Source organism: Scyliorhinus canicula, chromosome 8 (assembly GCF_902713615.1).
Source record: "Scyliorhinus canicula chromosome 8, sScyCan1.1, whole genome shotgun sequence".
Taxonomy (NCBI): domain Eukaryota; kingdom Metazoa; phylum Chordata; class Chondrichthyes; order Carcharhiniformes; family Scyliorhinidae; genus Scyliorhinus; species Scyliorhinus canicula.
The window spans coordinates 191487594-191513074 of record NC_052153.1 but is presented as its reverse complement, the minus strand read 5'-3'; the positions used below and the strand labels follow the sequence as shown (position 1 = coordinate 191513074).

Here is a 25481-nt window from a genome sequence, read left to right as displayed (position 1 = left end):
GGTGCTCCGGTTTCCTCCCACAGTCCAAAGATGTGCAGGTTAGGTGGATTGGCCATGGTAAATTTCCCTTAGCGTCCAAAAAATGTTAAGTGGGGGTTACTGGGTTTCGGGGATAGGGTAGATACGTGGGCTTCAGTAGGGGGCTCTTTGTAAGGGCCGGTGCAGACTCAATGGGCCGAATGGCCTCCTTCTGCACTGTACATTCTATGATTCGATGAGACAAAATGGACCATTACCTTTAACCACAATCCCCTTCTAAAATATAACCACAACCACAATCTCTTTCTGAAATATAACCACCTCCTTTTCAAAAGAGCCAACAGTTGACACATCCGCCTCTTGAAACTTTGTGGAGAGGCCATCTCCTAGCAACGACTGCGGAGGAGGGAAAGTGGAGGACGGCTAGCCTTCTGCAGCACTGACAAAGACTGGCCCGTCCATCACCAGCATCTGTCAGCAACAACAACTGCATCACATCAGCTTGTATAGACCAACAACAATTAATACCTTTGACATGGACAGACCATCTGAGCAACAGCCTCAGGACAGGCAATAAATGCAGGCCTAGCCAGTGATAAACAAATAAATAAAACATTCCTCATCTCAGTAATATTTCAGCCGTTTAAAAGGATATTCTTTCCGCATCTTTCAGACAGAAAAACTAAGGACCAAAAATGAAAAAGAACAACTCTGGAAAATTCCTCTCCAGTTCCCTTAAGTAATTGGAATTACGCAGGGAGTTTATTTGTAAAGCCATCCATTGTGCATGTCAGTGTTAGGCAGCATTGGTTCATTGCACTGCAACTGTTTGCAGTGGTCAGCTCTCATCAACATCTTCCCTATGGCGCTCTTTGCAAAGATCTTCCCTTGATATTAACTCCCCCTCCTCAAACCCCTGCTCAATACAAACAGAGGAGCAGCAGGGGACCATTCGGCCCTTCGAGCCTGCTTCACCATTTAATGAGACCATGACTGATCTGCTTGTGTCGGCCGGGTCAGCGAATCGCCGGGCCGGGGGTGATTCACGCGACGCCGCTCTGACGCTGGTCCGCTGATTTTCCGGTGACCAGGGAATCTGCGCCATTGGCGCCGGCGCAACGACGGTCGGGGACCACTCAACACGGCCCCCCCCCCCCTCCCAGCGATTCTCCGCGCGGAATGGGCCAAGTGGCCACCGAGATAGACCGAGTCGCGCCATTCGCGCCGGCAGCGTTCACGTGTGGTCCTACCCGGCTGGACCTCGGCGTTCATCCTGCAGGAGGGCGGACTGGTGGGGGGATTCATGGCTGGCCCGCGATCGGGGCCTACCGATCAGCGGGCCAGCTTCTCCTGGTGGGGGCCTATGTTCCTCCGCGGCGGGCCCCAGTAGTTCTCCGCCAGGTTGCATCGGGGCCAGTGCAGAGAAGGCAACTAGCGTGCATGCACGAGTTCACACCAGTCGTAGCGCACATGCGTGAGATTGCGCCGGTCGTAGCGCGCATGCGCGAATTCGCGCCTCCCGTAGCGTGCATGTGCAGACCCGCGGCGCCCGTTCTGACGCCGGTATCGGCAGCTGGAGCTGCGTGAGTCGCTCCAGTGCCGTGCTGGACCCCCGTGCGGCACAGGATCGCTGCGCCAAGAGGCCTGTTGGCGCCATCGTAAAACGCGACGACGTTTAAGACGGCGTCAACACTTAGCCTCAGGGTCAGAGAATCCCGCCCCACATTCCTGGGAATGTGGAATTCAGGACACAGACAGATCAGTCATGGTCTCATTGAACGGTGGGGCAGGCTCAAAGGGCCGAATGGTCCATTTCTGCTCCTATTTTGGATATTCATTGATAATGGTTTCTAGCGTTTTCTCTATGAGGGATGTTAAACTGACCGGCCTGTTTTCTGTCCAAAGAACAATACAGCACAGGAACAGGCCCTTCGGCCCTCCAAGCCTGTACCGGTCATGATACCAAACTTTGCCAAAACCCTCAGCACTTCCTTGTGCCGTATCCTTCTACACCCACCCTGTCCATGTATTTATCAAGATGCCTTTTGAACGCCGTTAATGTATCTGCTTCCACAACCTCCCCTTGCAACCTTCCTTTGTTCAGCAGTTCATAAGAAAAACTGTCCCAGCACAGTTCAGGTGTGGACCATCCCAACAGTGCAGATCCCACTTTGCCCAGTACCAGTGCTCCACAAACTAGCACCCACTGCGCCCACACTAGTCTTTCAGCCACGCACTTATCCCTCTAATCTGATTTGTTCTGTGCCAATGTTTACGTGGCTCAGGTAATAATCCAGAGATTGTGACCTTTGAGGTTCTGCCTTATCTTTGGTGCCTTGGCCCTCATACCGACTCTGGAGAACCTCCTTTGTCCTGTCTATTTCATTGGTACTTACACAGACAACAACAACTGGGTCCTCCTCCCACTGCAGGTTCTTCTCCAGTGCCGAGCAGGTGCCCTAAACCCTGGCACTGGGCAGCAACATAGCCATCTCCTGATCTTTATTAACTATACTACCTCCCCACTACCACTACATTGCTTTCCACTGGAATGGCTTCCTGTACTTTGGTGCCACGGACAATTAGCTCAATCACCCTGCACCCCCCACTCTCACCCAAACAAGCTGGAAAAAACCTCAAACCTATTGGACAATTGTAAAGGCAGAGGTTCCTGTGCCCCTGCCCTCTGGGTCGCTTTACCTGCCTCCCTTCCAGACACGTTCTCCTCTCTTTGATAACTGACCAAAATAGGAAACCCCGCCCCTAAGAGGTGGAGATGCCTCCTGTGCCGGGATTCCCACCACGTCGGTCGGGGGCCGTTGACAGCGGCCCCCCAGGCGATTCTCCGGGCCCCGATGGGCCGAGTGGGCGTAAGGGTTTGGCCAGTCTCGCCAGCGTGAATTACTCACCTCACGCACGGCGGGACCTGGCAGGTAAGTGTGCGGGGGCGGTCCAGGGGGGGATCCGACCCCGGAGGGGGCAGGGCCCCCCATGGTGGCCTGGCCTGCGATCGGAGCCTATCGATCTGCAGGCGGGCTGGTTCCGTGGGGGTCTTCTTTCCGTCGCGCCAGGCCCCTATAGGGCTCTGCGGTATTGCCCGGGGGCCGGCGCGGAGAAGGAAACTCCCACGCATGCGCGGAAATACGCCGGCCGGTCTACGCATGCGCGGAAATCCGCCAGATGTTTGCGCATGTGCGGAAGTTCGTCGGCCGGTCTGCGCATGCGCAAGATCACGTCAGCCGTCACGCGCATGCGCGAACTCGCGCCGGCTGTAGTGGTGCCAACCCCTCCGGCATCAACCTAGCCCCCAAGAAATTGGAGAATTCCTCACTTTCGGGGACTGTTGAGGCCGGAGTGGTTGGTGCCGGTTTTCCCGCTGGCGTGGGGACATTGTCCCCATTACTGCAGAATCCCGCCCCTAGTACGGAGAATCCAGGTAGCTTTCCCCCACCCGGATATGTCGCAATATGTGTGGTTCAGCATCCAGCTCAGAAACTCTGAGTTGAATCTGCTCTAATCGCAAACACTTACGGCAAAATGTGTTTGTCCTCATCAACCTGACATCCAGGAGCTCCCACATACTGCAGCTGTGACACATCACCTGTCCTGCCATCCTTAATGTGTTCTAACTAACTATTCAATTATTTTATTCAATTATATATTTTCACTTATGTTTTGATATATAACTTTACCACCAGTTGCTATAGTATTTTGAACGTTAGGGATTGAATAAACCTTAGTCACTTACTCAGATACTCAACAAATTACTGACTTCTTCTCCTGCAGCAGAGTGGGACCACTTCCTCAAGGCTGAGACAGTTAGAAAGCAAAAAAAATCCCTAAATTACTCAACTCACAGAACTCGATTCGAAGTCACACTCATGACTCATGCACGAGGACATCTCGATCTGCTGAGAGTTCTGAATTCTCCCTCCGTGTACCCGAACAGGCGCCGGAATGTGGCGACGAGGGGCTTTTCACAGTAACTTCATTGCAGTGTTAACGTAAGCCTACTTGTGACAATCGAGATTGTTTATATCTTTATTTATATTTATTTCGATCTCTCTGCACCTCGGAATTCTGTCGCGGTTCTCCATTTCAGTCATAATCTGCCCTTTTTATCCTTCCTGCCAGAGTGGACAGATTCCCATTTTACCACATTACTCACTATCGGCCAGATTTCTGCCCACTCACTCAGCCTGTTTATATCCATCTGCAACCTCCCCATGCCCTCCTACCATGCCTTCACCCTCAGGGCAGCCCAAGTAGAGAGTACTGTGGCTTAACAGCGCCAGGGTCCCAGGTTCGATTCCCGGCTTGGGTCACTGTCTGTGCAGAGTCTGCACGTTCTCCCCATGTGTGCGTGGGTTTCCTCCGGATGCTCCGGTTTCCTCCCACAGTCCAAAGACGTGCAGGTTAGGTGGATTGGCCGTGATAAATTGCTCTTTGTGACCAAAAAAAGTTAGGAGGGGTTATTGGGTTACGGGGATAGGGTGGAAGTGAGGGTTTAAGTGGGTTGGTGCAGACTCGATGGGCCGAATGGCCTCCTTCTGCCCTGTATGTTCTATGTTCATTGGAAATTGGAAAAGGGGGAGGTCCCAGCACAGAGCTCTGAGGGACTTTATTGGCCGCACCCTGTCAATCAGAATAAAACCTATTTATGCATACTCTGTGTTTCCTGCCAGCCAGCCAATCTTCTAGCAATGTTATTATGTTACCCCCAATACCATGAGCTTTTATTTCTGCAGCAGCCTTTCAGGTGACACTTTATCAAAGGTCTTCTTGAAATACAAGTACAAGACGTCTACAGGCTCCCCTCCATCCACAATGCTCGACACCCGAACTCTAATAAATTGGTTAAAGGTGATTTCCCTTTCACAAAATCAATGGGACGGAGATGCAAAAACAAAGAATGTGACTCCAACCCATTGCGGACATGCCCACTGCCATTTCCACTGAGGTAGGTTTAGTGGCAACCAAGTGCCCAGCTGCAGTGAGGCACCGTAACCAATTTAACTAATTTGCAATGAGAACCCACAACGCGACCGACAGCCCGATATAAATCTAACAGTTGCCCCGCGGATTTCCCAGGGAGATGGGGAAGAGGTGAAGGGGAGAGTGGAGGAGTGAAGGAGAGGGGAGATGAGTGGGGAAGGAGAGAGCAGAGAAGGGGGGAAAGGAGTGGGGGGGAAAGTGAGAGTCGGGAGGGAGAGGGGGGGAAGGGGTGGGGAGAGGGGGAAGGAGAGAGAGGACACAGAGAGGAGGAGAGAGGGGAAAGGAGTGGGGAGAGAAGAGGAGGGGGAGGTGACCCCACATCCTTGACTGCTTTCTGTCCTTGCCGTGACAGCATTCGACCATCTTTATTTGTGAACTCCATCCTTACTCCTAACCAGATGACACCCAACAACTATTAACTGCTTTAATCAGTCCAAGTGTAACAAATTAATAGATACAATACCCTCCATGCCTTCGGGATTATCTACAGGCCTCATCGGCAATGAAATAGGGTCACTGTTGTAATGTAGGAAACAAGGGAGTTAATTTGTGCACAGCATGATCTGTCAAACAGCAATGTGATATTGAAATGAAAATCACTTATTGTCACAAGTAGACTACTGTGAAAAGCCCCAGACGCCACGTTCTGGCGCCTGCTCGGGGAAGCTGGAATGGGAATTGAACCGTGCTGCTGGCCTGCCTTGGTCTGCTTTAAAAGCCAGCTCTTTAGCCCTGTGCTAAACCAGCCGCTAATTGGTCAGATATTCTGCTTTGGGTATTGTCGGATGGGTGTGTTTCAATGAGCCAAGTGGCCTCCTTCATCCCCATCGATCATGCGCAGCATAATCTGCAGAGAATGCGTAGCAGCAGGCTCAGTTTGTGCTCAAGGCCCTGCCCCTACTCTTCAATCTGGTCAGCATTTTTAGACATTTGGATCATGTCTCCTTTCAGCCTTCCCTTTCCTAATGAAAAGCAAACCATGAGGTCAGGGTGTCCTGCAGCTACAGCTGTCTGGTTTGCACAGGAGAAGGAATAACATGCCTTCAGCAACCACATAGAATCCAGGCACGCCTCCTCCCGCCTCACTTCATCACCCCCTACCAGCATATCCCTCTATTCCTCCCTCCCTCATGTGTTTACGAGCTTCCCCAGAGGTGCATCTATGCTATTCGCCTCCGCAGTGATATCCCAGTTCTGCTTTCTAACCCGCAGCCTCTGGGCGACAGCCAAGCAATATAGATTGCGTGTAACCGGCTGTGAATTGCTTCAGTAAGTTATGACTTATACTGCAAGAGTGTTTCATTACACATTTATGTACATGGCTCTGTCAAAAGTTAGAACACTTCTATCCAAGTGTGAAACAGAGGCGGAACAATGTTTTCATAAAGCTTAACCTATTAGGCTCTGTTTCGCTTCCTGAAAAGGCTTAAAAGGTTCACTACACAGTGTAGATTATCTTTGAACACTCGTTTTTAGACTTTAAGAATTTAGTTACTGTGTTTTTCAAATGGCCACATCTTCAGTGAATGCAGGGAGATGTTCAGTATGTAGTGTGGCTGAAATTGCTAAATAACGATATGAAGGTATCTGTGGGGTGGGTAACGAAGGTGATCTTGTGGCAGATTGGGTAGTGTCCCTGCATCTGAACCAGAGGTTCGGGATTCAATGTCCACTCCAGGGTTTGATGGCCGCGGAAGGTGTATTCATAACATTAGCCAAACAGGTTGCCAACCTGGAAGAGGGAGAGAGATTCCTGATCGACCACTATTGGTGCGGAGTGGTACCCATCACGCTGCTGACTTATTTCAGGAAAAACAAGCTATCAAAGTAAATTGCTTGGTCTCCTGCACGTCTTGGGGGAAGTCTTCGAAGTCTCAGAGGTTAAAAGAATTAATATTTTATTAAATATTATGGACGGAGCGGGTGGAATGGGCAAATGAAATGAAAATTAAATGAAAATCGCTTATTGTCACGAGTAGGCTTCAATGAAATTACTGTGAAAAGCCCCTAGTCGCCACATTCCGGCGCCTGTTCGGGGAGGCTGTTACGGGAAATCGCACGCAAGCCCCGAATCGCCTGCCTCTCTCCGGCCAATGTGATCTGGATCACGAGGGTCATTTAAATACCCGGATGCCGGATTCACCTGCCGCCCGGGACTCACCAGCCGTGCCAGGGAGTCCTCGCAAGGGCACTATTTATTACTGGTCCACACAAATGTGGACGGCACCTGGGGAGGGGGGGGGCGGGGGGGGGGGGGGGGGGGGGGGAGCAGTCTCCAAAGCTATTGGAGACTTCCGGGTGGTCGGAGACAGAGCATGGTGGCACCTTGGCACTCTCCCGGGCACCTGGGCACTGTGGAACCACCAGCCTGGCACCCTGGCAATGCCACATGCCATGTGACATAGCCACGGTCCCTGCTACACTGCCGGAGGAGGCCTTGCCAAGGTGAGGGGGGGGGGGGGGAATCAGAAAATCAGAGGGGGTGGGGCCTGAAAGGGTTGGGCAGGGAAGGGGGGGAATGATGGGGGCTGTCGGACAGAACAGCGCCCCGATCTGGGAGGAGCCTTCTCAGTGCGACATTGGCGGAGAGCGTCTCCCTAAGGCCAAAAACAAGGGCAAAATGCCATTGGCTAGCGGGATCTTTCTCTGCAGTTGCTAAATCCGCCATTCAACGGACGTTAACTTCAGTCCGCTGAATCGGGTCCAATGTTTCTTTCCGAGGGTAAAATAATGGCTATGATCTCAGCTTTTTATAATGAAGCACTGAATATCCCGCATGAATTTTCAGAATCGTATCGATTTAGTCTCAAAGCCAACAGTTGATTTCCTCACATTACACAACGTAAGGGATGAGCCAGTATAATTTTAGTAGCAATTTCCACATCCTGAACCCTTTTTTGTGTAAAGCGGTTTCTCCTAAATTACTTCCTGAATTTAGTAGCGGCTGTCTTAGTTTCAACTTCCCCCACAAGTAGAAATATCTTCTACAGTATCAAACTCTTCCCACATTTTGAAGATCTCTATCTGGTCGCCCGAGAGAAACGGGCCCCAGCTTGTTCTGCATTTCCAGATATTTACATCTTTCAGTTCTGGGATCATCTTTGTGAATCTCTTTTGCACCTTTTCTGTTGGGAGGGTGTTGGTTACAGAAGTCTCCGTAGTCTTCTGTAGATTAACTGTCAGTGTTTATTAACACTCAAACTATTTACACGTGTACAGTGAAGGCTATAAATTAGGAGTAAGGGTGGCATGGTGGCACAGTGGTTATCACTGCTGCCTCCCAGCGCGGGGGACCCGGGTTCATTTCCGGCCTCGGGTCACTGTGCGAACTTCAGACAGACATTCTCCCCCCCATGCCTGCGTGGGTCTCACCCCCACAATCCAACACAATGTGCATCGTAGGTGAATCGGCCACGCTTAATTGAACCTTAATTGGAAAAAAAGAATTGAGTACTCTAAATTTATAAGAAAAGAATAAGCTAGGAGCTGACTCCATCCTTTACACATCTCTGTCCATTTCTAGACTGACCCTGGGCCTGGGTCATGTGAGTTCTTACTTCACTGGGTGGGCGGTACTGTACTCAGTGCCGCATTAACCCTATATGTGCCAGTCCCTTACACCACATTCTTCAGTGCCCCATATCCTATTGGGTGGGGGGCAGGGAGTACCGCGGGGAGGAGAGGGAGCTCGCGTACAGCAGAAGAGAGAGATGGGGAGGAAGGGCATTCACTCGAGGGGACACAGGCCCCTCCCACACATGGAAAACCGAGGAGGTGGACCACCCGAACCTGCCTCGATTACTTATTCAATTACTATTGCAACCTCACGGCTGCCGAGTTTCCTGTGTGCAAATTGGTTGCTCCATTACGTCTACACTGCAAAGTACCTAAATGGCCGTAAAGCATTTCGAAACATCCTGAGATAGTGAATGGCACGTGATAAATATAAAGGAGGGAGAGGTGCAGTGGGAAGGCAGCGGTCATGACACCGGGATGGTAATACAGAGGTTCAGGCTGGGGGCCCAGGTGGAATTTAAATTCAGTTAAAAAAAATGTGGAATGAAAAAGCTAGTCTTGGCAATTATGACCATTAAACAGTTGTGGTAAAAACCCACCTGGTTCACTAATGTCCTTTAGGGAAGAAAATCTACCATCCTTACCCGGTCTGGCCTACATGTGACTCCAGACCCACACAGCAATGTGGCTGACTCTGAACTGCCCTCCCCTCTGGAATGGCAGAACAGGCCACCCAGCTGTATCCAAGTTCTACAAAGACTGCAGAAAGGAATGAAACCTGACAGATCACCCAGCTTGGACTTAGGCACTGGAAACGACAAAGGCAAGCAAGGCCCTGTCAACCGTGCGACGCTTTCCTTACAAATATCTGCCGGTTAATGCCAAAATTGGGAGAGCTGTCTCACAGACTCGTCAAACAAAAGTCATACTGACAGAATCATAGCTTCCAGATAATGTCCCAGGCACCATTAACACCAAAGCTGAGATGGCGGCAGCACAGTGGAACACTATCGAGAGGTAGTTGCCCTGGGAGTTCTCAACATTGACTCTGAACCTCACGAAGTCTGATGGCATCAGGTCAAACAGGAGAAAGGAAGCCTTGTGCTGATTACTATGCCCCGCCTCCCCTCCCTTCAGCTGCTGAATCAGTACTCCTCCATGTTGAACACCACTTGGTGGATGTACTGAGGGTGGTCGGGCACAGATTGTACTCTGGGTGGGGTACGTCAATGTCCATAACCAGGAGTTGCTCAGTCGGCCCACTAGTGACTAGGTTGGCCGAGTACCGAAGGATGTATTTGCTGGACTGGTTCTGCGGCAGGTGGTGTGGGAAACAACAAAAGGGAAACGCTGCATGGCCTTGTCTTCACTGATCTACCAGATTGCCCACGTATATCTTGTCCCCAAAGAGCAGGACAAAATCTAAAACGGCCAACCATCACACATCAGTCTCTTCTCCACCATCAGCAAAGTGCTGGAAGGGATTGTTGACAGTGCGATCAAGCGGAACATAATAATATAAGAACGAGGAGCAAGAGAAGGCAATTCATACCCTGGAGCCTGCTCCATCATTCAATACGATCTCCTCTCAGCCTCCACAAGCACAACAACCTGCTCACTGACACTCAGTGTGAGCCTCTCCAGGGCCACTCACACTCAAGAAGCTCGACACCATCCAGGAAAAAGCAGCCTCCGTGATTGGCACCCAATCCCCACCTCCAAAATTCACTCTGTCCACCACTGACGCACTGTGGCAGCCGTGTGTACCATTTACAAAACGCACCGCAGAAACTCACCAAGGCTCCTTTGAGAGCAGCTTCTAAACCCACAATTTCGACAATCTAGAACAGTTTTGGTCCCTTATCTAAGGAAAGATATTCTGGTATTGGAGGCAGCCCAGAGAAGGTTCACTAGGTTAATCCCGGGTATGGAGGGATTTTCTATTGAGGAGAGGTTGAGTAGGTTGGGCCTGTATTCACTGGAGTTTGGAAGAATGAAAGGCGACCTTATTGAGACACAGAGGGCACGATCCACCCACCGCATTGCTCTCGCTCGAGCACGGTGCCACTGGTGAATCCCAGGAGAGGGCTCCCATGGGTTTCCCGGCAGCCTTTCACGCTTCGTGGGATTCACTCCAGTTCCACGGAGTCAGAATCCTGGCCAAAAGGGGTGGGGCCAAACGGTGAATGCTGAAGTTGGTTTTAAACTGACTTCGGCGAACTTACCCGGGATTTACCAGCCTCCCCAATGAAGACGCAACCGGGCACCTTTCAGCACTGGTCCACATTGGACCAGGCAGAATGGCACCCAGGGAATCTTGTGGGCCATCGGAGATCCCTGGGTGATCAGGACAATTGCAGGGTGGCTCCTTGGCCCTCCCCCTGGAACGCGGACAACCTGGCACTGCCTGGCTGGCATGGGCACTGCCTGGCTGGCATGGGCACTGCCTGGCTGGCATGGGCACTGCCTGGCTGGCACTGCCAAGGTGCTAAGCTGCCATTTTTTGCACACGTGCGATCGGGCCGGGGTTGCCCAGCGTGGGAGTTTGGGGCAGGGTAGTGCGTTTGGGCTGGGGGTGAGGTCGGGGATTGTTTCGGGGGTCTTGGAGATCGGAACGCCAAGTAAAAATGCCGTCCCAATCTCTCGCTGCAATGTGGAATTCCGGTGAGCGCAGCTCGCACGGTACAAAATGGGGTGTGTACCATGAGTGCCGGGAAACACGCGGCTAAACGCGCTCGCTCGGGGACTTTGCACGGGATTCTCCGGCCTTGTTCACCCGGCGATCGGAGAATCCGGCCCGCGGCCAATGGATTTTCCCATTCTATGCGGCTAGCCCGTGGTGTCCTTGAGGCGGGTAGGGTGGGAGAATCTAGCCCATTGTTCCCTTTTGGGAGAATCGCGCCCAGAGTGTGGACTAAACTGGTGAGAAACTCCGCAGGGCCCCAGTGCCATTGGATAGAGGCAGTAAACTTGCTATGGCGGGGATCTCCCTGAAAAAACACACCACAACTGAACTTAGAAATGTTTCAGTTGAATCGCGCCCACAGGATTCTCAGGGGGTTTGACAGGGTCGATGCTGAGAGGTTGTTTCCTCTTGTGGGAGAGTCTAGGACCAGAGGGCAGAATCTCAGAGTAAGGGGGTCACCCATTTCAGACAGAGATGAGGAGGAATTTCTTCTCTCAGAGGGGAGTGAATCTGTGGAATTCTTTACCGCAGAGAGCTGTAGAGGCCGGGTCGTTCAGTATGTTCAAGGCTGAGAGAGACAGATTTTTAATCAGTGAAGGAATCGAGGGATATGGGGATAAGGCGGGAAAGAGGAGTTGAGGATTATATCAGATCAGCCATGATCCCATTGAATGGAGGAGCAGACTCGATGGGCCGATTGGCCTAATTACACTTCTATGTCTTATGGCATGGGTACACCATCACCTGCAAGTTTCCCTGCAAATCACACACCATCCCGACTTAGAATGATACTGTTGATCCTTCACTGTCATTGGGGCAAAATCCTGGAGCTCGTTGCCAAACAGCACTGTGGGTGTACTTACACATGGACCTTTTCTTATTCGTTATCACTGGCTGTGCAGCATTTATTTCCCATCCCTAATTACCCCAGAGAAGTTGGTGGTGAGCTGGCTTCCTGAACCACTGCAGTCCTGTACCTACACCTCATGGAAGCAGAGGTTGAGATAAACGTTGATCCAGCCAGCGAAGGCCACATCCCATGAAATAATTTATTTTTCCCCAAAGTTCCTCCCTGCTTTTTATTTCCACTCACCTATAGTTTGGGATCTTTTCTGAAAGGCCAAAGTCTCCCACCACAGCCGTGTAGGACTTTCCTTCACATTTCACCAAGCAATTCTGGAAGGGAAAACAGAGCAATCTTCCATCAGAGCTAAATTCACAACACTCACTTTCATTGAGGGGCAGGTTCTCTGAATTGAAGTCTCGCGATCTCTCTCCCTCAAAAGGCAGCGGAAGCAGAACCTTTCAATATTTTTAACGCAGAGGCAGATCGATGCTTGATTAACAAGGGGGTGAAAGATTATCGGGGGTAGGCTGGAATGGCAAGTTGAATTTACAATCAGGTCAGTCACAATGTTATTCAATGGGGGAGCAGCTCGAGGGGCCAGGTAGCTTCTCCTGCTCCTCATTCGTATGTTTGTACGTAAGTTGTTATTGTACATCGGCTCATCCAATTTAAATACACCTTGGAAAAGGGCGGCATGGTAGCACAGTGGTGAGCACTGTTGCTTCACAGGGTCCCAGGTTCGATTCCCGGCTTGGGTCACTGTCTGTGCGGAGTCTGCACATTCTCCCAGCGTCTGCGTGGGCTTCCTCCGGGTTCTCCGGTTTCCCCCCACAAGTCCCGAAAGACGTGCTGTTAGGTGAATTGGGCATTCTGAACTCTCCCTCTGTGTACCCGAACAGGCGCCGGAATGTGGCGACTGGGGGATTTTCACAGTAACTTCATTGCAGTGTTAATGTAAACCTACTTGTGACAATAAAAAAAAGAAGCTCCAAATTATTAATTCAGCAACAACTGTCTTTTGGTATCGGGTGTGCTTCGCCCTCACTCTCCCCACCAGTGTAAACTGAAGTAAATACAAGTCACTGCAGACTGGGCATTCTAAACTATGCCCAACTCCACATCCTCCACTGAGAGGGACAGGGCATTGTGTGCGTGGGACAATTTGCAACTGACCCTTCAAATTAAACACCATCATGACTTGGAAATGCATCGCCATTCGTCATCATCACTGGGTCAAAGTTCTATAACTCCCAACTAATCCCACAACCAATGGATCTTCAGTCCTGCCACATCCACGTGCGAATGGTGATGGACATTAAACAAGAGGAGTGGCTCTACAGATACGCCCATCCTCAATGATGTGGGATACCAGCACAACAGCGCAAAAGACAAAGCGAACCATCTTCAAGTGGATGACCCATCTCGGCCTGCCCCTGAGGCCCTCGCCAGCACAGGTGCTGGGTCTTCAGCCAATCCGATTCACTCCACGCGATATCAAGAAATGGCTGAGATCACTTGACATAACAAAGGCTTTGTGGGCCCTACAATCCTCCCAGCTGTAGAGGTGAAAGGCATGTGCTGCAGAACCGGCCTCATCCCCAGCCAAAGAGGAAAAACTATCCAGGTATATCCTGTCCACAAAAAGCAGGACAAATCCAATCTGGCCGATCACCACCCCACCAAGTTACTCTCAATCATCAGCAAAGCGATGGAAGGTGTCATTGACAGTGCAATCAAGGGGCACTTAAACTTAAACTTGCTCATTGATGTTCAGTTTGTTCAAACATGCACAAAGAGCTGAACTTGAAATGCGAGGTCAGAATAATAGACTTCCAGCATTTGACGGAATGTGGCATCTAGGGGCTCTAGTAAAGTTGGAGTCAACTGGGAGCTGGGATAAAGTCTTTACTAGCTGCAGTTGTACCTGGAACAAAATAAAATGGTTGTCGTTGTCGGAGGTCAATCACCTCAGCCCCAGGACATCAGTGCAGTGGGTAATGTTCGAGATCCAACTTAATGTTCCGGATCAGCTACTTCATCAACTTCCCTCCACCATAAGGACTGCTGTGGGGATGTTTGCTGATGGTTGCACAGTTTGAGCACCATTCACAGCTCCTCAGATAATGAAGCAGTCCATGTCCAAATGCAGCAAGACCTGGACAACAGTCAGCCTTGGGCTGTTAGGTGGGATGCGTGCCACTCAAATACCAGGTAATGGTCAACAAGGGAAAATCTAACAATCTCCCCATGACATTAAATGGCATTACCATTGCTGAATTCCTCAAAATCAACATCCTAGGTGGGCAGAAACTGAACTGGAACAACTATACAAATCCTTTGGCTGCAAAAGAAGGTCCGAGACTGGGAATTCTGCAAATAACTCCCATTTGACTCCACAATGTCATCAGAAAGGCCGAAAACAGGAGTGTGATGGAATGCTCTCCATTTGCCTGTGTGCAGCTTCAGCAGTCTCAAGAAGCTCAACACCATCCAGGACAAAGCAGCCCCACTGAATCAGCACCCTAGCCACCAGCTTAAATGTTCTCTCCCTCCAGCACAGTTGCAACAGAGTGTGTACGATCGACAAGATGCACACGGCAGCTTGCCAAGTTTCCTTCAACAAACAGCACCTGCCAAACCCACCTGGAAGAACAAGGGCAGCGGGCTCCTGGTTACACCAGAACCTGTAACTTCCCCTCAAAGTCGTGAGGCAGCAGTGCTAACCACTGCACCACCGTGCCACCCTAACCAGCTCTCTCTTTAAGATATGCACATGCACCGCAATCCGAAAGGGAGCACAAGATTCAACAGGCAGGCTGGACACGGGGAAGTGGAATTAAAGGGAATTCAGTGACAAATAGAGGTGGGCGTTAAATAAGGCCTTGCCAGTGACGTCCAAGCTCACGAATGAAATGCTTTTGAAGGGCAGACACTGTTGTAGAGAAGCCGGCAGTGTATTTGTACAGTAACCTCCCACACGCAACAGCTAGTTACTCTCTATTAGTGATATTGGTTCAGGTACAAATATTGACCAAGACGCTGGGCAGAACTCGCCTGCTCTTCCTCACCTTTACCTCCCGTGGTTACCATCCTTCCCGCCACTACCAAGAGTCTCTCTGAATACATTTACAAACCAATCGGATAGAGCGCTGAGGGAAAGCAGGGTTTCTTCTGGATGGGTGAGCTAAGGTTGAGCTGAGCAATCCTGATTGGTAATCGTCCCGTTAACCCTGCTTCAATGTCCCTGGGATATCTGTACCTTGGATGTTAGGTCCCGATGGAAGATCCCCTTTGAGTGCAGGTAGCACAGGCCCTTTGCTATGTCCAATGCCAGCTTGATCCGGACCAACCAAGACAGACACTCCGTGCTGCCCAGAAGCTGCTCCAAGCTCCCGCCATTAATGTACTGAAGGAAATAACAAAGAAAAGTCCCAATTAATGGATACTGTTCATCTAAATCGGCCCACATAGTTACATTGTCCAGATAAATTAGATTGGTTTTGTTTATTGTCACATGTACTGAGATACAGTGAAAAGTATTTTTTTGTGAGCAGCTCAGCAGATCATCAAGTACATAAAAAGAAAAGAAAATACATAATAGGGCAACACAAGGTACACAATGTAACTATATAACACCGGCATTGGGTGAAGCATACAGGAGTGTAGTATTCATCAGTTTAGTCCATAAGAGGGTTGTTTAGGAGTCTGGTGACAGCGGGGAAGAAGCTGTTTTTGAGTCTGTTCGTGCATGTTCTCAGACTTCTGTATTTCCTGCCCGATGGAAGAAGTTGGAAGAGTGATTAAGCCGGGTGGGACGGGTCTTTGATTATGCTGCCCGCTTTCCCCAGGTAGCGGGAGGTGTAGACGCAGTCAATGGGTGGGAGGCAGGTTTGTGTGATGGACTGGGCTGTGTTTACGACCCCCTGGCGTTTCTTGCGGTCTTGGGCCGAGCAGTTGCCATATCAGGCTGTGATGTAGCCAGATAGGATGCTTTCTATGCATTGCAAGACAAAGTGAGGTCCTGGAAATTTAAAATTAATCGGGAAATCGGGTGAATTGGTGAGGAGGGGGGATCACAAATTCCATCTGCTATTGTACAGTACATGTGTTGCTCAGCACCGGCCCCTGTAGATACAAGGCACAAGTTGCGAAAAATGGAATGATTCACTCCCATCTGGCCTTGTATACCCCATTGTGTGTCTCCGTGTCAGCTCCCATACATGTGCAGTGCACAGCGGGTAGGAGGGAATGATTCACTCCAGTACGGTACTGGATAACTCACGTGAATCTCTGTGCCCGCCTCTGCCAATATACAGCACGCACGGGGTAGAAAGTGAGTTCATGTTACAATCTATATGAGATTTGTAATAAGAACATAAGAACTAGGAGCAGGAGTCGGCCATCTGGCCCCTCGAGCCTGCTCCGCCATTCAATGAGATCATGGCTGATCTTTTGTGGACTCAGCTCCACTTTCCGGCCCGAACACCATAACCCTTAATCCCTTTATTCTTCAAAGAACTATCTATCTTTACCTTAAAAACATTTAATGAAGGAGCCTCAACTGCTTCACTGGGCATTAAATGTAATATATGTGCTTGACTTAGCCTTGAATCAGTCCACCTGGCTTCTTATGAAGAGGTGACGTGGGCAGAAACCTGTCTGTGTTCCTTTAAGCCCGAGTGGTCTCCGCCAGTGTTTGTACCCCATCCAAGCCTCCCCCTCCCACCCCACTGCATCAGACACTGTCAGTACATCCTTCCATTCCTTTCTAACGCATGTGTTTATCCAGCTTTCCCTGAAACACATCCAGACTATTCACCTCAGCCAGTCCATGTAGAATCACAGAATGGATATAGCACAAACGAAGGCCATTCAGTCCATTGTGTCAGTGCTGGCCCTCTGCTAGAGCCCCACTCCCCCTGCTTTTGCCATTTGAAAGCCATACTTGAATCTGCCTCCAGTACATTCCAGCTCGAAACTACTCAAGGTGTCATAAACTTCTGCCACCTGTGCCATTTGATCATTTGCCATTCACCTTAAACTGCTACCGTCTGATTCTCGACTCCTCCACCAATGATAACAGTTTCCCTCTATCAATCCCTCATGATTTTAACACTTCTTTCTGTTTTCAACATTCTCTTTTTGAAGGAAAACAAGCCCAGGTTCTGATTATTACTCTCACCATATTACGATAATTAAAACCCCCATTTTCACGACTCTATAGTTTTTGCATCTCTGTAATTTCCTTGTAAATTTGTTCCTCCGTGTGGTCGGGATTTCTGCTTCTGCCCACTGAGTCTGCACCGACCCTCCAAAAGGGCACCACTCCCCGATCCTGTCCCCGTAATCCCACCTGACCTGCACATCTTTGGACTGTAGGAGGAAACCCACGCAGACACGGGGAGAACATGCAACCTCCGCCCAAGTCCGGAATTGAACCCGGGTCCCTGGAGCTATGATGCAACAGTGCTAACCACTGCGCCTCATCACTCTCTGGGTGAAGATGGTTCTCCTGAATTCCTTATTGATTTATTAATGACTCTCTCATATTTGTGACCCATAGTTTTGAATTCACCCACAAGCGGATATAGGGCAGCATGGTAGCATGGTGGTTAGCACAATTGCTTCACAGCTCCAAGGCCCCAAGTTCAATTCCCGGCTTGGTTCGCTGTCTGCGTGGACTCTGCACGTTCTCCCCGTGTGTGTGGGTTTCCTCTGGGTGCTCCGGTTTCCTCCCACAGTCCAAAGATGTGCAGGTTGGGTGGGTTGGCCATGATAAATTGCCCTTAGTGTCCAAAAACAATGGGTGGGGTTACTGGATTAAGGGGATAGGGTGGGGGTTTGGGCTTGGGTAGGATGCACTTTCAAGAGACTCGATGGGCCGAATGGCCTCCTTCTGCACTGTAAATGCTATGCTATGCTATGATATCCTCTGTGTTTACAGCACAGAAGGAGGCTATTCGGCCCATTGTGTACATGCCGGGCAACAAAGATCTGACTGCACTAATCCCATTTCCCAGTGCTTGGTCCTGGATATTACGGCAGCGCAAGTGAATATCTAAATACTCCTTCAATGTCACGAGAGTTTCTGATTCAACCACCATCTCAGGCAGCGAATTCCAGACTCCCACCCCCCTCTGGGTGAAATGTAGATTTAAGGTAGAAACCTAAGAGGGGCGTTGAGGAGAACCTCAACGCCCCTCTTAGGTTTCTACCTTAAATCTATGCCCCCTGGTTAGTGATCCCTCTACTAATGGAAAAAGTACCTTCCTATCCACTCTATCTATGCCCCTCATCATCCTAAACACCTCAATCGGGTCCCACTTCAACCTTCGCTGCTCCAATGAAAACGGCCCCAACCTATCCAATCCTTCCTCATAGCTCAGGCCCTCCAGCCCAGGCACCATCCTGGTAAATCTCCTCTGCACCTTCTCCAGTGCAATCACATCCTTCCTATAGTGTGGTGACCAGAACCATACACAGTACTCCAGTTGTGGCCTAACCAGCGTTTTATACAGCTCCATCATAACCTCCCTGCACTTGTATTCTATGTCTCGGTGAATAAAGGCAAGTATCCCATATGCCTTCTTAACCAACTTACCTACCTGCCCTGCCACCTTCAGGGATCTGTGGATATACATTCCAAGGTCCCTCTGATCTACAGTACTTCCGAGGGTCTTACCATTCAGAAAGTGATCCCTTGCCTTGTTAGCGCTCCCCAAGTGCATTACCTCACACCTTTCCTATGAAATATTTTCATTATCTTATAGGCCGCAATGATTTCAAACGGAATTTGGACAGTCACTCAAGGGAAATAAATGAAGGGGTTGTCCTACAAAGAAAGTTTGAGCAGGTTGGGCCCATATTCACTGGAGTTTAGAAGAATGAGAGGTGATCGTATTGAAAACCGAGGGTGATTGTTCGGGCAGATGCTGAGCGAATGTTCCCTTTCCTAGGGGAATCTAGAACTAGGAGGCACAGTTTAAAAATAAGGAGTCTCCCATTAAAGATGGAGATGAGGAATTTCCTCTCTGAGTTATTAGTTTTTGGAATTATCTTCCCAGAGAGCAGTGGAGGCTGGGTCAGTGAATATATTCAAGGTTGAGTTTGGCAGACTTTTGATTGACAAAGAGTCAAGGGTTAGGGGGTGGCCGACATGATAGGAAACTGGATAGGAAATTGAGAGGAAGGGCCTGAATTAGATACCAAAGTTGTCCAGGATCTGACAGTAAGATGGGCTGGGGAGGTTGTGATTGGATCGGGAAGTTCAATGGGGGTTATGGGGAGAGGTTGGGATTGGGTTGTGAAGCTTGATGGAGGTTGAGTGGAGAGGTTGGGATTGGGTTGTGAGGTTCAATAGGGGTTGAAGGAACAGGTTGGGATTAGATAGTGGGGTTCAATAGGGGTTGAGGGGAGAGGTTGGTATTCGATAGTGGGGTTCAATGGGGGTTGAGAGGCGAGGTTGGGATTGAATAGTGATGTTCGATAGGTGTTAAGGGGAGAGGTTGGGATTGGATAGTGAGGTTTGATGGAGGTTGAGCGGGTAGGTTGAGATTGGATAGTGAGGGTTCGATGGAGGTTGAGGGAAGAGGTTGAGATTGGTAAGTGAAGTTTGATGGAGGTTGAGGGGAGATGTTGAGATTGGATAGTGAGGTTCGATGGAGTTTGAGGTGAGGGGTTGAGATTGGATAGTGAGATTCGATGGCGGTTGAGGGGAGAGGTTGGGATTGGATAATGAGGTTTGATGGGGGTTGAGGGGAGAGTTTGGGATTGGATAGTGAGGTTCAATAGGGGTTGAGCGGAGAGGTTGAGATTAGATAGTGAGGTTTGATGGAGGTTGAGGGGATAGTTTGGGATTGGATAGTGAGGGTTCGATGGAGGTTGAGGGAAGAGGTTGGGATTGGATAGTGAAGTTCGATGGAGGTTGAGGGGATAGTTTGGGATTGGATAGTGAGGTTTGATGGAGGTTGAGGGAAGAGTTTGGCATTGGACAATGAGGGTACGATGGAGGTTGAGAGGAGAGGTTGGGATTGGATAGTGAGGTTCGATGGAGGTTGAGGGGAGAGTTTGGGATTGGATAGTGAGGTTCGATGGAGGTTGAGGGGAGAGTTTGGGATTGGATAGTGAGGGTTCGATGGAGGTTGAGGGGAGGGGTTGGGATTGGATAGTGAGGGTTCGATGGAGGTTGAGGGGATAGTTTGGGATTGGATAGTGAGGTTCGATGGGGATTGAGCGGAGCGGTTGGGATTGGATAGTGAGGGTTCGATGGAGGTTGAGGGGAGAGGTTGGGATTGGATAGTGAGGGTTCGATGGAGGTTGAGGGGAGAGGTTGAGATTGGATAGTGAGGTTCGATGAGGATTGAGCGGAGAGGTTGGGATTGGATAGTGAGGGTTCGATGGAGGTTGAGCGAAGAGGTTGAGATTGGATAGTGAGGTTCGATGGAGGTTGAGGGGAGGGGTTGGGATTGGATAGTGAGGGTTCGATGGAGGTTGAGGGGAGGGGTTGGGATTGGATAGTGAGGGTTCGATGGAGGTTGAGGGGAGGGGTTGGGATTGGATATTGAGGCTTGATGGAGGTTGAGCGGGAAGGTTGAGATTGGATAGTGAGGGTTCGATGGAGGTTGAGCGGGTAGGTTGGGATTGGATAGTGAGGGTTCGATGGAGGTTGAGGGGAGAGTTTGGGATTGGATAGTGAGGTTCGATGGAGGTTGAGGGGAGGGGTTGGGATTGGATAGTGAGGGTTCGATGGAGGTTGAGGGGAGAGGTTGGGATTGGATAGTGAGGGTTCGATGGAGGTTGAGGGGAGAGGTTGGGATTGGATAGTGAGGTTTCGATGGAGGTTGAGGGGAGAGGTTGAGATTGGATAGTGAGGGTTCGATGAGGATTGAGCGGAGAGGTTGAGATTGGATAGTGAGGGTTCGATGGAGGTCAAGGGGAGAGGTTGGGATTAGATAGTGAGGGTTCGATGGAGGTTGAGGGGAGAGTTTGGGATTGGATAGTGAGGTTCGATGGAGGTTGAGGGGAGAGTTTGGGATTGGATAGTGAGGGTTCGATGGAGGTTGAGGGGAGAGTTTGGGATTAGATAGTGAGGGTTCGATGGAGGTTGAGGGGAGAGTTTGGGATTGGATAGTGAGGTTCGATGGAGGTTGAGGGGAGAGTTTGGGATTGGATAGTGAGGGTTCGATGGAGGTTGAGGGGAGAGTTTGGGATTGGATAGTGAGGATTCGATGGGGATTGAGCGGAGAGTTTGGGATTGGATAGTGAGGGTTCGATGGAGGTTGAGGGGAGAGTTGGGGATTGGATAGTGAGGGTTCGATGGAGGTTGAGGGGAGAGTTTGGAATTGGATATTGAGGCTTGATGGAGGTTGAGGGGCGACGTTGAGATTGGATAGTGAGATTCGATGGAGGTTGAGAGGACAGTTTGGGATTGGATAGTGAGGGTTCGATGGAGGTTGAGGGGAGACGTTGAGATTGGATAGTGAGGGTTCGATGGAGGTTGAGGGGGAGGTTGAGATTGGATAGTGAGGGTTCGATGGAGGTTGAGAGGAGAGTTTGGGATTGGATAGTGAGGGTTCGATGGAGGTTGAGAGGAGTGGTTGGGATTGGATATTGAGGCTTGATGGAGGTTGAGCGGGAAGGTTGAGATTGGATAGTGAGGGTTCGATGGAGGTTGAGGGGAGAGTTTGGGATTGGATAGTGAGGTTTGATGGAGGTTGAGGGGAGAGTTTGGGATTGGATAGTGAGGTTTGATGGAGGTTGAGGGGAGAGGTTGAGATTGGATAGTGAGGGTTCGATGGAGGTTGAGGGAAGAGTTTGGGATTGGATAGTGAGGTTTGATGGAGGTTGAGGGGAGAGATTGGGATTGGATAGTGAGGTTTGATGGAGGTTGAGGGAAGGGTTTGCGATTGGATAGTGAGGTTCGATGGGGATTGAGCGGAGAGGTTTGGATAGTGGAATGGATACAGCTCGATTGGGAGCTGAATCCGGTCTGGTTGGGTAGAGTGACCAACACTGTCTATTACTATCTGGTCGTTAGCAAGGTCCTCGGGGAATAGAATATCCCTCACATCTGAAACAGGGTAAATAGGGGCTACTTGGCGAAGTGGAGGAGGAATTAATCCTCGAACCCCTGCCTTGGGAAATTACTGCCTTTCAGAGAGAAGCTGCTCTGCCAATCCTCAAGCTGAAATTCCATAACAGGATGTTCAGCAGAAGCAGGCTTCCCACTTAACTGGAACCTTGACAAAACATGTGGGTGATTAACTGGGCCTGTCTGGAACTTGTTTCATCAATGACTCACCCAGCCATCAGCCAATGGTAGCAGGCCCCATTCACTCCCAGAACAAGGTCCTGAAAAGGCAATCTCGAGAGCGAGAATCTGCTGGCACGTCGGGTAGGATTTCCTTTCATTCTTTGCCATCTCGCTAAAGGTGCCAGGCCTTTTTTTACCAAAAACAAAACCACCGCCTCCCCAATGACCCCACCTATCGGTCCAAACCTCTTTTACCCAACAGAGAATGGCTATAATTTACCATTATATAAAACCTTTAATCTAGTAAAACATCCAAGGGGCTTGACAGGAGCGATAGATGAATATTTAACAAGAGGCACAGAGGTTAGGGGAGAGAATTCAGGAACTCCTGCCCAGGGAGGTAAAGGCACGGCCACCAATGGGGGAGTGAACCCACACAGGGATGCTGAAGGAGCCAGAATTGGAAGAGATCCTTGATGATTGGGAGGCTGGATGAGATTAAGAGATAGGGTGAGGAAATACTAGGGAAGGATCTGAGTGCAAGATGGGTTGGAGCAGGCCTCCAAAAGCTTTGGCACGGTAGCACAGTGGTTAGTACTGTTCCTTCACAGCGCCAGGCTCCCAGGTTCAATTCCTGGCTTGGGTCATTGCTGTGCAGAGTCTGCACGTTCTCACGGTGTCTGCGTGGGTTTCCTCCGGGTGCTCCGGTTTCCTCCCACAAGTCCCGAAAGACGTGCTGTTAGGTAATTTGGACATTCTGAATTCTCCCTCTGTGAACCCGAACAGGTGCCGGAATGTGGCGACTGGGGGCTTTTCACAGTAACTTCATTGCAGTGTTAATGTAAGCCTACTTGTGACAATAAAGATTATTATTATATAAATACTTGCTCACTAACCACAGGCACGTTATCGGGAAGGAATTCCTGGCCAGGGAGAGAAAGAGATTCCTCTGCTCCAAAACCACAGAATGAGACACGATCGGACATTAATCTGAAGCTCTGCATGGCGGCACAGTGGTTAGCGCTGCTGCATACGGCGCTGAGGACCCGTGTTTGAATCCCGGCCCTGGGTCACTATCCGTGTGGAGTTTGCACATTCTCCCCATGTCTGCGTGGGTCTCACCCCCCCACAGATTGATAGTCAACATCTTTTCCCAAAGGTAGGGGAGTCTAAAACTAGAGGGCATAGGTTTAAGGTGAGAGGGGAGAGATACAAAAGGGTCCAGAGGGGCAATTCTTTCACACAGAGGGTGGTGAGTGTCAGGAACGAGCTGCCAGAGGCAGTGGTACAGATGGGTGCAATATTGTGTTTTAAAAAGCATTTAGACAGTTATATGGGTAAGATGGGTATAGAGGGGTACGGGCCAATGTGGGCAATTGGGACTAGCTTAATGAATTTAGAAAACTGGGCGGCATGGACATGTTGGGCCGAAGGGCCTGTTTCCATGCTGTAAACCTCTATGACTCTATAACAACACAAAGATGTGCAGGGTAGGTGGATTGGCCACACTAAATTGACCCTTAATTGGAAAAAAAATAATTGTGTTCTCTAAATTTTTATTTTAAAAAAATGAATCTGTAGCCCTGGGCAGGATTTTCCAGTTCCCAAGCCACATGTTTCTCGGCTGAGCGCCATTCGCTGGTGGCGGGATTCTATCTTCCCTGCCGATTGTCACTAGGATTTCCCATTGTAACCTCCCTAGGACACCAGGAAACCCGTGGGATGGGAGCGCGGCCGGCGGGAAAACTGAATGGCAACAACTGGAGATCCCCGGCCGCGGTCTGCAATCACAGGTGGGCACTAAAGATTCCAGGGCTACTACTACTAAGAGGAGCAGAGGAGTTCTGCCCCACCTTCTTGCCCACTGCGGAAGGTCCAATCTGTCCCAAGACTCCAGACCCAAGACCCAAGGGCAGCACGGTAGCATTAGGGCAGCACGGTAGCATTGTGGATAGCACAATTTCTTCACAGCTCCAGGGTCCCAGGTTCGATTCCGGCTTGGGTTACTGTCTGCGCGGAGTCTGCACATCCTCCCCGTGTGTGCATGGATTTCCTCCGGGTGTTCCGGTTTCCTCTCACAGTCCAAAGACGTGCAGGTTAGGTGAATTGGCCATGATAAATTGCCCTTTGTGTCCAAAATTGCCCTTAGTGTTAGGTGGGGTTACTGAGTTATGGGGATATGGTAGAGGTGTTGACCTTGGTAGGGTGCTCTTTCCAAGAGCCGGTGCAGACTCGATGGGCCGAATGGCCTCCTTCTGCACTGTAAATGCTATGAAAAAGTGAAGTTTAAAAAGAAATTTAGAGTACCCAATCATTTTTTTCCAATTAAAGGGCAATTTAGCATGTTCAATCCACCTACCCTGCACATTTTTGGGTTGTGGGGGCAAAACCCACGCAAGCACGGGGAGAATGTGCAAACTCCACACGGACAGTGACCCAGAGCCGGGATCGAACCTGGGGCCTCGGCGCCGTGAGGCAGCAGTGCTAACCCACTGCGCCACCGTGCCGCCCTGCCAAAGGGAAGTTGAGGGGTAATGTATTCATAGAATCTTCTTAGGACTCGAGATCATTTGTTTAATTGGCTTCAGTGACATGAGCAGATCTGCAATTTTCTTTTACGACTGCTGGATTAAACCCAAAGCTCTCCCTCCTGTCACTATTTTTATCAGCTGCCTGGGGAATAGTAAATATCGTCAGCAGCACAGAATAATCGGCAACATGGGGAATAGAGTGAGAGATCACAAGGGTCACAGAAGGCTGGGGTAAGCAGAGAATTGGTGAGTGAACAGGAACTCACTGAAACTACAGCAGGGATCAGGGAGAGGATTAAAAATGAGAAAGAGGGCTGGAGAAAATCAGCGGGGGTCATGAGCAGGTCGTGGCCTGAGCACTTTGAAATAGAAATTCGCATCTGCAAGCTGGCACCTCTGGCAGTGCGGCGCCCCCTCAGTTCCGTCAGCCTACGTTTCGTGATCCAGTCTCTGGAGTAAGACTTGAATTCACAATATTCCGACTCAGCACTGAGAGTGTTAACAACTCCGTCACTGTCAACACTGCAATACAACAGCTTGATAAATTGTCTTTATGGGTTAATTAGATAGATAGTACAGCATGTGACAGAGAAAGAGAGATTGAGAGAGAGAGAGAGAGAGCGAGTGAAACAACAGCATTTTTTTTAAAAATGTGTCAAACAACTACCCTGATCC

At 49.9% G+C, this 25481-nt stretch overlaps 1 protein-coding gene across 2 annotated transcripts in view; it reads right to left on the bottom strand.

The window, feature by feature from the left end:
- Positions 1-25481, bottom strand: part of tesk1b (testis associated actin remodelling kinase 1b) — a 138638-nt gene that overhangs the window by 53460 nt on the left and 59697 nt on the right. For both annotated transcript variants that reach the window (XM_038805911.1, XM_038805910.1), the window contains exons 4-5: positions 15283-15429; positions 12270-12352 (exon numbers count right to left, since the gene is read on the bottom strand). In XM_038805911.1, the coding sequence (XP_038661839.1) occupies positions 12270-12352; positions 15283-15429 (230 nt within the window). The remainder of the gene's footprint in view (positions 1-12269; positions 12353-15282; positions 15430-25481) is intronic.